At 45.0% G+C, this 14,626-nt stretch overlaps 1 protein-coding gene across 1 annotated transcript in view; it reads left to right on the plus strand.

The window, feature by feature from the left end:
* LOC124775923 (glutamate receptor ionotropic, kainate glr-3-like) overlaps positions 1 to 14,626 on the plus strand; it is a 144,783-nt gene that overhangs the window by 73,040 nt on the left and 57,117 nt on the right. The window contains exon 5 of the mRNA XM_047250768.1: positions 9,574 to 9,744. Coding sequence (XP_047106724.1) covers positions 9,574 to 9,744 — 171 coding nt within the window. The remainder of the gene's footprint in view (positions 1 to 9,573; positions 9,745 to 14,626) is intronic.

The following is a 14,626-nucleotide window of genomic DNA, read 5'->3' on the forward strand; positions in this document are numbered from 1 at the left end:
ATGGAAAAAGTTCAAGGCAACCGTAAAATGCGTTTTAGACAGGTACATGCCGAGTAAAACTGTGAGGGACGGCAAAAACCCACCGTGGTTCAGCAACAAAGTTAGGTAACTACTGCGAAAGCAAAGAGAGCTTAACTGCAAATTTAAACGCAGCCAAAATCTCTCAGAAGTACAGAAGCTAAACGATGCCAAAGTTAGCGTAAGGAGGGCTATGCGTGAAGCGTTCAGTGAATTCGAAAGTAAGATTTTATGTACCGACTTGACAGAAAATCCTAGGAAGTTCTGGTCTTACGTTAAATCAGTAAGTGGATCGAAACAGCATATCCAGATACTCTGGAATGATAATGGCATTGAAACAGAGGATGACACGCGTAAAGCTGAAATACTAAACACCTTTCCCCAAAGCTGTTTCACAGAGGAAGGCCGCACTGCAGTTCCTTCTCTAAATTCTCGCACGAACGAAAAAATGGCTGACATCGAATTAATTGTCCAAGGAATAGAAAAGCAACTGAAATCACTCTTGAGAAGAAAGTCCACTGGACCTGACGGGATACCAATTCGATTCTGCACAGAGTACGCGGATGAACTTGCCCCCTTCTAACAGCCGTTTACCGCAAGTCTCTAGTGGAATAGAAAGTTCCAAATGATTGGAAAAGAGCACAGGTAGTTCCAGTTTTCAAGAAGGGTGGTTTTGCAGATGCGCAAAACTATAGGCCTATATCTCTGACATCGATCTGTTGTAGAATTTTAGAACATGTTTTTTGCTCGCTTATCATGTCGTTTCTGGAAACCCAGAATCTACTCTGTAGGAATCAACATGGATTCCGGAAACAGCGGTCGTGTGAGACCCAACTCGCTTTATTTGTTCATGAGACACAGAAAATATTAGATACAGGCTTCCAGGTAGATGCCACTTTCCTTGACTTCCGGAAGGCGTTCGATACAGTTGCGTACTGTCGCCTGATAAAGAAAGTAAGAGCCTACGGAATATCAGACCAGCTGTGTGGCTGGATTGAAGAGTTTTTAGAAAACAGAACACAGCATGTTGTTCTCAATGGAGAGACGTCTACAGACGTTAAAGTATCTTCTGGCGTGCCACAGGGGAGTGTTATGGGACCATTACTTTTCACAATATATATAAATGACCTAGCAGACAGTGTCGGAAGTTCCATGCGGCTTTTCGCGGATGATGCTGTAGTATACAGAGAAGTTGTAGCATTAGAAAATTGCAGCGAAATGCAGGAAGATCTGCAGCGGATAGGCACTTGGTGCAGGGAGTGGCAACTGACCCTTAACAAAGACAAATGTAATGTATTGCGAATACATAGAAAGAAGGATCCTTTATTGTATGATTATATGATAGCAGAACAAACACTGGTAGCAGTTACTTCTGTAAAATATCTGGGAGTATGCGTACGGAACGATTTGAAGTGGAATGATCATATAAAATTAAGTGTTGGTAAGGCGGATGCCAGGTTGAGATTCATTGGGAGAGTCCTTAGAAAATGGAGTCCATCTCACAAAGGAGGTGGCTTACAAAACACTCGTTCGACCTATACTTGAGTATTGCTCATCAGTGTGGGATCCGTACCAGGTCGGGTTGAAAGAGAAGATACAAAGAAGAGCGGCGCGTTTCGTCACAGGGTTATTTGGTAAGCGTGATAGCATTACGGAGATGTTTAGCGAACTCAAGTGGCAGACTCTGCAAGAGAGGCGCTCTGCATCGCGGTGTAGCTTGCTGTCCAGGTTTCGAGAGGGTTCGTTTCTGGATGAAGTATCGAATATATTGCTTCTCGCTACTTATACCTCCCGAGGGGTTCGCGAATGTAAAATTAGAGATATTCGAGCGCGCACGGAGGCTTTCCGGCAGTCGTTCTTCCCGCGAACCATACCCGACTGGAACGGGAAAGGGAGGTAATGACAGTGGCACGTAGAGTGCCCTCCGCCACACACCGTTGGGTGGCTTGCGGAGTATAAGTGCAGATGTAGATGTAGATTAAGGGGGTAGTGTCATTGTGTTGTAATTGTACTCATTTTCTTGTAAGTTCTTCATATTTTTGCACATACTATTATAACAATAACATTTAATATTTATCTTGCGTAAGTAGGATTCGGTAGTCAGATATCTGTTCTATTGTTTCAGTGTCCTCGGTTAATTCTTGCAGTACTCAGGAGTCGGTTATAATATTCTGTTTACCTGAGAAGCGGATTGCTTAAAAGAGTGTTCTCGTAAAAATCACGCCCATCGTGCTAAACGTCTGTGTAAAAGTTTGCAACAAAGGAAACTTGTAGCCTGGTGGTCAGTGTAGACTTTTATGTTTCTACCATGTATTTAAAAACTAAATTTCATAAGCGACCACACGATTCAAGTGCTTCCTTTTCTGTGGTTGAATACGTATGTTCACATTCAGTTAAGGATCTGCTGGCTTACTTCTTGTTTTTCCAATTTTTTTATATTCTTGAACAGACACGAATCGAAACCTGTGCATGAGGCTTCACTGGCTATACAAGTCTTTATCCATAGCTGGATGGCATAAGATGTCTGAGCTTATTAGTGCTTCTTTAATTGCACTGAAATCATTTGTACTTCAGGAGTTCATAAGCATAAAGCGGTTTCCTTAAGCGGTTAAGTACAGTGGGACTATTTAACAACTGATCAAGAACGAATCTACGAAAGAATGAACGCAAATCTAAGAAAGCTTTCAATTGTATCTTTAGTTGTGGAAAAGGAAAATTTTTAATTGCACTAATCTTATCTGGATCTGGAAGTATGCTTCGTGATGTGATAATATGTAGCTAGAGCTTAATTTCTTCTCTAGCGCTTTTATATTTTTGCGAATTTGTCGTAACTTCTGCCTGCACAGATTTTTCTAAAGTCTTTCCCAAAAAGTGCAAATGTTCTTCCCAGGTACGTGTAGCTATTCAACTGTCATCAACAAACAATGTGACATTCCCGAGTGGCCCTGGACCCAACACAGGGAGAAGGTCGGTAATAAATACTCAAGAACTAAAATTTCATCCAAATGGTGAAGCACAAAATTGGTAGCTTCTATCTGCAAAGATAAAAGCACTGTACTTCCTGGATTCAGGTGTTAATTTTACTTTCCCATAAAAACTTTTTTAATCTATGCAGGTGAGGCATTTGACGCCTAGAAATTTCTGCAATTGTTCTTCCAAGTTCTCTGGCCTAGTATGTAGAAGTAGATTGATTTCGATTATCGCACGCACGTCTAGCACGAGCCGAATGCTTCCATTAGTTTTGTTCACAGAAAGAACTGGGCTGCAGTACGGTGACTTTGGTGGTTCAATTAATTTTCAGGCAAACACATGTTTAATCTCATCCCACTCTGCACTTCGTTTAGTCCATGGGATTTTATACGTCTTGCAACAGAAAACGTCATGGGGGTGAACTTCCGTGTTACACTTTTGAGTCTTGATTATAACTGGCTTCCGTGTAAAAACTTGTGTATATTGTAGTAACGGTTTATATAATTTACCTTGTTGCTCATTATCAGTTCCAGTAAATTCTTTAATCTTATTGCTGACGAGTACTTTCAAATGTGCTACTCCTTCACTAGCTACGGGTGGGCAATCAGTATAACTGTCATCATAACCTAACAGTTGCGTTTTACGACCCTGGTAGTATTTAGAATTGTTTAGTTTTTGCCTGTTCAGAACTACTTCAGTTATCTCTCCGCCATGCATTAAATAACATTTTCCTGATGAGATCTCAATAATTACGTCCTTGTCATCCAGAAACTCTACCCCGATCAAACTATCTGATTCTGTGATTTATTACATGAAGTGTGAATACCATTACTCCATTTCCAAGCTGCATTGTCACAAAACCCTCCCCCTACTATCCTCTTCTACATGATGATCACCCCTTCCCTGACACCCTTAGTAAGGCCAATCACTTTGCCTCCTACCTTTCCGATGTCTTTTCCATCCCCGATGATCCCCAGTTCGATTACTCCCTCTTCCCGGATGTCCGCGATCGAACTGACACCTCTGTCCCTCCCCTCGCACCTGGTTTCCAGTACCTGGACAACATTGCACACACGGAACTCAATGCCCCTATCACTACACAGGATCTCATTACTACACTCCGCACAAAGCGCAACACTGCTCCTGGTCACGATCATGTCACCTACCACCACCTTCGTGAAGCTCCTGTCTCTTTCCTCTCCACCCTGGCCAGGCTCTACAATGTAGTCCTGACCACTGGCTGATACCCTGACCTGTGGAAAACCTCCCGTATCCTGACGTTGCTTAAACCCGGTAAACCGCCGCCCGCCGTCTCCTCCTACCGTCCCATCAGCCTTACCTTGGTCTTCAGCAAGTTCCTGGAATCCATCCTCACCCGACGCATCCACCAGCATCTCCACCAGCACCGCCTCCTTCCTGTTACCCAGTGTGGCTTTCAGCCGTCCTGCTCTTCTGATGACCATCTTCTCCACCTCACTCATCTCCTTTCTGAACAGCTTAATTCCCGTCGCTCCGCTATCTTCCTCTCGCTGGACCTCGAACGTGCCTATGACCGTGTATGGCATTCCGGTCTCCTCTTCAAGCTCGAAACCTTCGCCCTTCCCATTAACTACGTCCGTCTGATCGGCTCCTTTCTCTCCCACCGTCCTTCCTCCGTCACCATCCATAACATGGATTCCTATACCTTTTTTCCCTCCACCGGTGTGCGCCAAGGCTCTGTCCTCTCTCCCATTCTGTACGTTTTGTAAACGGCAGACATGCCGCCGCCGTCACCCCCCCCCCCCCCCCCGTCCATCTTCTCCAGTTTGCCGACGACGCCGCCTTCCTTGCCCTCGCCCCCACTTTGCAGTGTTCCCAACACCTTCTCCAATCGCATCTTGACTGGTTCACCGCTGGTGCAACCAGTGGTTGCTCAAGGTCAATCCCTCCAAAACCCAGGCGATCATTGTAGGCAAAACCACCCCTTCCTTCCGCCTCCTTGATTTCTGTCTCACCATCTATGGCCGTCCTATCGTCCTCACCCCCACCCTTAAGTAACTTGGCGTCACCCTCGACCCTCGCCTCTCCTGGACCCCCCATCTCGAGACAATCCAAGCCAAGGCATGCTCCGACTCCATCTCCTCAAGCTCCTTCCTCCACCCTCCACACCTATAAATCCCTCATCCGCCCTATTCTCTGTTATGCCCATCCTGCCTGGATCTCTGCCCCCCCCTACCTTTTACAAATCCCTTCAGATCCTTGAACGCCATGCTCTCCGCCTCGCCTATCGCATCCATCTCCCCTCCCCCATGCGGATCCTGTACGACCTAATTCCGTTCCCCCACCTCCTCCTTTTCCTCGAATGGATACGGATCCTCTACACCTCCTGTAATATCGATCCTCCTCACCCGCTTGTCTCACCCATCCTATCCCGTCCCTGCCAGCTGCCGCCCCTGTATTCCCATGTTTCACCCGATCTCCATCTCTCCATCCTCCTTACCCTCTCCCAAGGTGGCTTCCGCCAGCTCCCCCTTCCTGATGATGTCCTCCTTCCCTCCATCTACCCCTCCTATCAACTTTGATCCTCCCTTCCATTTTCCTGTGTCTTTTCCTTTGGGCACCCTCCCTCCCATCTCTCTCGTTTTTCCCCCATCCCCCCTTCCTCCACGCCTCTTTCCCCAGGCTTCCCTCCCCCCTTCCTCCCTTCCCCTATCTCCTCTGCCTGTGGCATCTCTGCCCTCCCCTCTCCCTCTCCCACTCCCCTCCTCCTCTCTTGGCAGGTCCCCGGATTCGTACACGCTCAGTGGACATTCGCGCGCCGGAGATCATTACCATCAGTGTTTAGTGTGTGTGCCTTCGTTTGGTGTTTAGCGTTCATTAACCATCACGCCACCACTGTTCACCTGTGCCGTCGCAGTCGTCCGTGTCTTGTGCGCCGTGTCCGCAGGGTTTAGTGGTTTTTTCTTGTCTAGCGTGAACGGCTTCGAGTATATTGTTTTTCAGTGTCTACAGTTTTTTACCCACCATTTGTCTTGTATCGTCTGTACTTCCATTATGTCTTATATTGTATCACTCTCGGCTGAAGAGCAGCGTATTATGCTGCTAACAGCCCGCCTTTGTGCAAGGCGTTGAAAATAACAATAAAGAAAGAAGAAAAAAACCAGTCCCGTCAGTCTGCTACTCGCTCTGGGTTTCGTTTCTATCTCGGCGGTACTGCGTTCTGGTCGTTCCTCGTTGTTAACATTTGCCTGGCTCTGGTTCCGTGTGGATTTACTGTTCGTGTTTTGTGTTGTTGTTTCCACAAGCCTCCGTTGTTTATCTCTTCCTTGTTGTGTCGGTCATAGTCGGTCGTGTTCGCACCCGGTGGTGCGTGCTCCACCGCCGGCGGCTTCCCCGCCTGGCGGCTCCGATCCGCAGCCCAAGGCGTTCCCGCAGTTGGTTTTGGTTACTACAGACTGTTTACTACTTTGCTAGCACTGTGTTATTGTATTACTGTTACAAGACAGGTTGTTACCGTTGTTATTGTTGTTTTAATTATTGTTGTCGTAGTTCGAGACCGACACTTGTTTAATAATTGCTCATAATCAATGCAGGTCTTTGATGTCTCAGATGCCCACATGGAAGTTTCACCTTTAATTAACCTACTGTGTAGGTCATCTTTTGTCTGTCGGTCCAAGTTCTAGGTAAAGCAGATTTGAGAAAAACGATGGGGCGTACTGTTTTCTTCCCCTGAATATTTGGAACTGGCGGTTCTTAAGTAGACTTTCATCTAGTAATGCTGTAGATAGATTTGTTACTGCCCCCGTGTTGTACATCAGATCATGCGCAGGGTTCTGAGTAACATAACTACTCCCATTCCCGCAACTGCGTGGAGCTTCTATATGATTATCATTTTCTGGCGTCGGCGCAGCCGTAAGTGATGAATGTACTGTGTTCTCTCTCACTTGCATTAATTCATATTGCAGACACTACAGTTTCAAAGGCACATTCTATTGCCACTGCGGCAAGTCTTGGTCTAGAGTTTGCTGACGTTGTTTAAGTACAGTTGACTGTTCTTGCTTTAAGATTTCATTACTGGTAAGACACTCATTCATCGACCGCTCAGCTGCGCGGGGTGGTTCTTCACTGTCTTTCTCATATATCCATTTTGAAAGTTGCTACTAAATGTATCCACCTGCTCGTCAAATTGTAACTTGGTCGGTATTAAAATGTTTAACTTTTGATTGTAAAGCTTGAACTGTATCACTAACGGTGGTTTTTTTCTAATTAAGCTTATCTACGTTACTTGAAAAAGTAACATCACATAAAGTGTACACATTACTAGTCAATGCGTGCTGTTGTTTCTGTAGACTGTCATTTTCCTGTGCTAAGTGATTTACTTTTTTTTTCGAAATTCCATCGTACTGTATCCGTAGGTTACATACAGAAGCTGTTAAGTTAGAGAGTTGTGTTGTTAACTTACAAGGTTAACTTCACAAGGTCGACTGAGGATCGTACGCTTGCTCCCACTGTTTGATTGTCACTAGTATTTGGTTGTGGCTCCATATGAATATCACATGAGATTGAAATGTTTTCGGGTTGTGTAATGTTTTCTGGTATGGCAGCATTAACATCTTCCATCTCGGTATCTGTTACACGTTCATAACCTTCTTCACTCGGAACTATATTGTTGTGATTTCCACTAACCATGTTTGCCTTTTTACCAATGTTTACCATAATATTATGAACTGAATAATTTGCAAGTAAATGTTGGTAAGCAAGTACAGTAGACGTTAATGCTGACGTTCGCTAATTACAACACTAATGTTAATAATTACTGTGGGCCATTACGATCTGTGGTGTCACCGCTAGACACCACATTTGCTAGGTGGTAGCCTTTAAATCGGCCGCGGTCCGTTAGTATACGTCGGACCCGAGTGTCGCCACTATCAGTGATTGCAGACCGAGCGCCGCCACACGTCAGGTCTAGTCTAGAGAGACTCCCTAGCACTCGCCCAGTTGTACTGCCGACTTTGCTAGCGATGGTTCACTGTCTACATACGCTCTCATTTGCAGAGACAACAGTTTAGCATAACCTTCAGCTACGTCATTTGCTACGACCTAGCAAGGCGCCATATTCAGTTACTATAATTACTTCAAGAATGTATTCTGAACAGATAATATTGTGAATCATGTACCTTCAAGAGCGACGTTCATCATTAATGGATTGAAGTTAAGTATGAAACTAATTACGTCCGCTTTTTGAATTCTCATTCCTTGTCGTGTTCCAGACCTCACGTCAGTATAGTTCTTCCCTCCTCACGCCAGCCTGCTTGAGCTAAAACGCGTGCATTTCGGCCTCCACTCGTAACACGGTGTTGGCTCTTCTGCTATCACAAAACGATCTTAGGCTAACTACACTACGTATTGCTGGATTCGCTTTTATGAATCGTACTGTACTGTAGAGAAGATATGCAACTATCTCAATAAATAAATAAGCGAGAGAAATCAACCTAGCACTCATTGCACTCAAGCAGAAAATCGCAATCAGTCAATTTATCATACCTTTTGCTGTCTTCAGACTTCAAAAAATGGTTCAAATGGCTCCAAGCAATATGGGACCTAACATCTGAGGTCATCAGTCCCCTAAGACTTAGAACTACTTAAACCTAACTAACCTAAGGACATCATACACATCCATACCCGAGGCAGGCTTCGAACCTGCGACCATAGCAGTAGCGCGATTCCAGACTGAAGCGCTTAGAGCCGCTCGGCCACAGCGGGCGGCTCTTCAGACTTCACCAATTTAAGATTTTCTTTTGTGATTTGTTTCTTGCTATTTAAATTACCCCTTCCTTAATAACTTCGTTTTAATGTTATTGTGTCCTCCACATTTGTGTTATTTATTCCATACAGTCGCTCAATCACGCAACAAAGATAAACAATCATGAGTTATACAATACGAGTTTGAGAATAAATGTAGAGGTGCGGTCACCAGTGTACGTTACCTTACAATTAAATAAAATATTATCTTCTTCTGATCGATCTCCATATAAAAGTTCTACATTTCCTCTAGTGACTGTTCCAGGTCGCTGTTCGGAAACATGTAAGTTCCTGATGTGCTCCGTCATCATTTAGAATATGGTTAATGGGAATAACAAATCCCGACATGATAATCGTTCATTGCTGTGATAATCGTGATACGTGTTCGAACTTCCTCACTAAAGATGAAGATTCAGCTGTAGAATGGATTCTAAATAAGTCAATAAAAATATCGCCAATGGTGGATCGGTAGCCACATCAGTCCCTTACGTATCGTCCACAATTGATCTGAAAAGTATTCTGAAACTGACACGTTAGTAGAGCAAAATTTAGGGGAAAATGACTGGATCACTAACATAATGAGTACAGTAAATCACGAAGTAACAGCAGAACAAGAAAGAGTTGCTTGCACATGACTGATCAGATGCAGAAGAGGAAGAAGGACAGAAGCACTTGTCTAGCTGCCTCCCAAAACCTGTGAAATCTGATCCTTCTTTTATTTATAACGATAGAAATGAAATGTTGACATATATTTTAAAACCCTTACTGATTTTCCATGACCAGAAGCAGATTTCTCGTGTGCAGGTACCGTCTCCAGAAGACCTCGTTATATGGGTCCCGCTCCGTCAACGGCACGTGGAATGGTATCGTGGGTCGTGTGGCGAGCGGTGAGTTGGATGTCGGCCTATCCACCATGATGGTCACCCCGTCGCGCCATGAAGTGATCGACTTCTCAGTGCCGTTCTTCTTCACAAGGTGAGTCTGCCGATTAAGCAACTACAGAAACATACTGCTGAAACATTCTGCGACAGTTCTCACAATAATGAACCGTACATCCGAAATGCAACCAGTTAGTTAAATCTGACCTACACACTCAGCCCAGTGATAAGAACATACCTCCTGGAGCAACAAAAATTCCGAACCCATTACCGCTGCAGGATCAGCATGTTATGTTCCAATGAAATTTCATGTATGATACGTCATTTAGATGTTGCATTTATTAACATTATTGCTACAAATGATGTTCATTATGATCACCTAACTGTCTGACACACCAGTTGCCTGATGCAAAACGTTGCTGTAAGTTTAGTTGATTCCTCGTAGCATGCTCATCTTCAGTTCTTCAACATTATCGGTAATAGACGCATAAAGTCTCTCCTTTCCGTAGTGCCAAAAGGAAAAAATGGCAAGTAGATACACTACTGTCCATTAAAATTTCTACACCAAGAAGAAATGCGGATGATAAACGGGTATTCAATGGACAAATATATTATACTAGAACTGATATGTGATTACATTTTCAAGCAATTTGTGTGCATAGAACCTAAGAAATCAGTACCCAGAACAACCACCTGGTAGTAATAACGGCCTTGATACGCCTGGGCATTGAGTCAAACAGACCTTGGATGGAGTGTACAGGTACAGCTGCTCATGCAGCTTCAACACGATACCACAGCTCATCAAGAGTAGTGACTGGCGTATTGTGACGAGCCAGTTGCCTGGCCACCATTGACCAGACGTTTTCAGTTGGTGATAGAACTGGAAAATGTGCTGGCAATGGCAGCAGTCGAAAATTTTCTTTTTCGAGAAAGGCCCGTACAGCACCTGCAACATGGGGTCGTGCGTTATCCTGCTGAAATGTAGGGTTTCAAAGGGATCGAATGAAGGGTAGAGGCCGGCCGGATTGGCTGTGCGGTTCTAGGCGCTACAGTCTGGAACCGAGCGACCGCTACGGTCGCAGGTTCGAATCCTGCCTCAGGCATGGATGTGTGTGATGTCCTTAGGTTAGTTAAGTTTAATTAGTTCTAAGTTCTAGGCGACTGATGACCGCAGAAGTTAAGTTGCATAGTGCTTAGAGCCATTTGCCTCGGGTCGTAACACATCTGGAATGTAACGTCCACTGTTCAAAGTCCCGTCAATACGAACAAGAGGTGACCAAGATGTGTAACCAATGGTACCCCATACCATACCATACGCCGGGTGATACGTCAGTATGGCGATGACGAATACACGCTTCCAATGTGCGTTCACCGCGATGTCACAAAACACGGATGCGACCATCATGATGCTGCAAACAGAACCTGGATTCATACGAAAAAATGACATTTTGCCATTCGTGCACCCAGGTTCGTCGTTGAGTACACCGTCGCAGGCGCTCCGCTGATAGTCCATCTGCTGCAAACGTTGTCGAACTGTTCGTGCGCATGGTTGTTGTCTTTCAAACGTCCCCATCTGTTGACTCGGGGATCGAGACGTGGCTACACGATCCGTTACAGCCATGCGGATAAGATGCCTGTCATCTCGACTGCTAGTGATACGAGGCCGTTGGGATCCAGCACGGCGTTCCGTATTACCCTACTGAACCTGCCGATTCCATATTCTGCTAACAGTCATTGGATCTCGACCTACGCGAGCAGCAATGTCGCGATACGACAAATCGCAATCACGATAGGCTACAATCCGACCTTTATCAAAGTCCGAAACGTGATGGTACGCACTTTTCCTCCTTACACGAGGCAGCACAACAACGTTTCACCAGCCAACGCCGGTCAACTGCTGTTTGTGTATGAGAAATAAGTTGGAAACTTTCCTCATGTCAGCACGTTGTAGGTGTCGCCACCGGCGCCAACCTTGTATGAATGCTTTGAAAAGCTGATCATTTGTATTCCACAGCATCTTTTTCCTGTCAGTTAAATTTCGCGTCTGTAGCACATCATCTTCGTGGTGTAGCAATTTTAATGGCCAGTAGTGTATATCTGGGGAAAGTGGATGCCACAGCCCAATGCTGAAAACTCGCTCAATGGTGAAATCTGCGTGAGGGCGATGCAGTGGAACTTTTAGTTCCTGACACGGTGATGAGTCTTGTTTGGAGAAGCCGTATTCCTGTTCGTTATCGGTTAATTGTGCACAGAGCTTTTCTAAGCTGTAAAGCAAATTTCTGTATTGACGGTCCGGCCAGATACCAATGGTCCCACTTTACGATTACCGGAAACGACACATCAGACACCAGTTTTCTCATCGCGAAGCGGATGCTCAAATATCATTGAAGATTCCTCACCATCCAATACCTACTGTTCTCCTAATTAAGATGGCCGGAAAAATGAAACCTCGTGTCATCTGATATGAATTACGATATCAGGTCTGTCTGCCCACCAATACTGCTTTCGAGAAGCGAATTGCAACAATCAATTCGTTTTCGTTTTATCTGTCTCTTTCAGTTGTTGCACGATTGTAATGCGCAGTATTTTCAATTCTAATTCATGACGAATTCTACGACAAGATGTGTATTTAACACCAGATTACTGGGAGAACTTCCTTATTGATTTTTTTCGATTCGCTGTAATTCTTGCTTCAATATCGGCAATGGTCTGTTTATTTATTTAGAGTACGATACATAAAATCACAATAACACATAAAATACAGTACCACAGACACATTAAAATACAGTTTGGATCTTTAAGCCATTGATCCAATCCACCACTTCGGAAGTAACCGGGTTCAAATCCACTGGATTTCCAGGGAAGGCACGGAGGGGGCAATCCACTGCTATATGCACCATTGTTTGTGGAACGTCAGCACAGTCACAGTATGGGGTGTCCACCCAACCCCATTTATGAAGAATCGAAGCACTTCTTCCCACACCACATCTGGAACGGTTAAGCCTGCTCCAAGTTATCTTGGCAAGCTGAAACCATTGAGCCTTACTGTTGGATCTTCAACTTTAAGGATGCCCTGTGGAGTAGAAGATGTCCATTCTTTCCGTCAGCTGTTGGATCCTAATGAATGGTTACCTATTTTTTCTTGTGGTTGAACTTGACCCTGTTGAAGGCAATTTGTTCACTAAATCGTTATGCTACTCTTTGCTGGCATTCGGAAATATTCCTACAAGAGCTTGACATTTTTCTAAATAACTAAGCACTAACATATGCCTCAACTATGTGCTAGCCTATCCTGGATAGAATAAGGCATTTTACAGAAGCCAAACTGCACTCAAAATAATGCACCGCAGTGGAACGTATACTGCATTGCCACGTAACCATCTGACGAACGGCAGTAACAATAAGTAACAACATATACAGGCTGATTCCATGATGATATTACAGTAGAAGAGATGTGTTTTACGGTAGCAAAGATGCCCAAGTGGTCACAGTTCTTAAGGTATGCCTTTTAGAGACCATGTTTATTGGGTATTTCTTTCTTGTTTTGGTCCATACTACTTCCTCCCAAAATATGGGAACCAGGGAGTCTGCAATAGAAGCCGGCCGATGTGACCGAGTGGCTCTATGCGCTTGAGTCTGCAACCGCGCGACCGTTACGGTCGCAGGTTCAAATACTGCCTCGGGCATGGATGTGTGTGGTGTCCTTAGGTTAGTTAGGTTAAAGTAGTTCTGAGTTCTAGGGGACTGTTGACCTCAGATGTTAAGTCCCATAGTGCTCAGAGCCATTTGAACCATTTCTGCAATAGAAGTGGTCCACTGTCGGAGGTACCACACTTATTTGCGCTTACAACCTCCGACTCGGTTGTTTCCGGACCAGGGTACCTTACATCAAATTGATGCATTTACGTGTCTCCATCATTCCTGAAAGTTTGTAACATCATCACGGCATCGCCCTGTGTATCCTCTAGTTGCAGCGTTTGGCCAGACGGTGGAGACTGTTTGCCATCGTCCATCATGGAAGTCCAGTCAGGTAAACAACAGTCGTCAAAGAAGTTCAGGAGGAGGCGGAGGACACAGTCTGATGATCACGTGACACAGTCACAGGCAGATAATGCTTCAGTTCACCCAGACTATAATGTGCTGATCGAAGCCATGAAAACACGTAGCCTGTGCCCATATACTGGATACGCCCTTGTCAAAAGTGGCACAATCTGAAAATGATCTCCAGGGTGAAAAACGCTCCCCTTCATATGCAGCGCCAAAGCCGAACTCATTGGAGATGCTAAAGGCCGATGCCCTTCCCTGCCTATCTGTGCGGGCACATGATGACGACGAATATCCTGCGACTGAAGTTGTGACGCTGCCCGAGGCCTCGGTGGCTGATGATTATCAACTATCTGGTGAAGTTTAGACAGGTAGGCGCATGGGCAATGAAGAAGATGTCGAACCACCGCATACATCTGTTGGAGTGAGTGTCCATACACCTGCAAACCTGCAGCAAATCTACGAGATTGTTCCATCAAACTCAGCACCATCGATTCGAAAGTGAGGCTTCAATTGCTTCACCGTATGCTACGAATGTCAGACGTGGACATTAGACTCATGCGAGAAGTTTGTTTGGAGACCTTTCCAGACTTCTGCAGTTATGCATTGTACATTACACCTGATGATAATACCGGTAGCAGTATGGCCATACTGGTGCGAGATGGCATGGAGATCGACGAGAACGTATTTGCCGTTGGCCGGAGGGTCAAGGTACTCGGACTGTTAACATATGCCCCCTCCGACATGATCAAGAGCAGCGACTGCTTGCATTTTTATTCGAAAGAGATCGCGCCACACTTCCTGGGACCCTGTAACAACTGTCTCCATGGTGGGAACTTCAACAGCGTGCTTCATCTGAAAAATCAGCACCCACGCGTCCTCCGTCTATTGGAGCAAGAACTACGTCATCTAGATACTTGGGAAAGAGTGCAGGA

Source organism: Schistocerca piceifrons, chromosome 2, assembly GCF_021461385.2.
Source record: "Schistocerca piceifrons isolate TAMUIC-IGC-003096 chromosome 2, iqSchPice1.1, whole genome shotgun sequence".
Lineage (NCBI taxonomy): Eukaryota > Metazoa > Arthropoda > Insecta > Orthoptera > Acrididae > Schistocerca > Schistocerca piceifrons.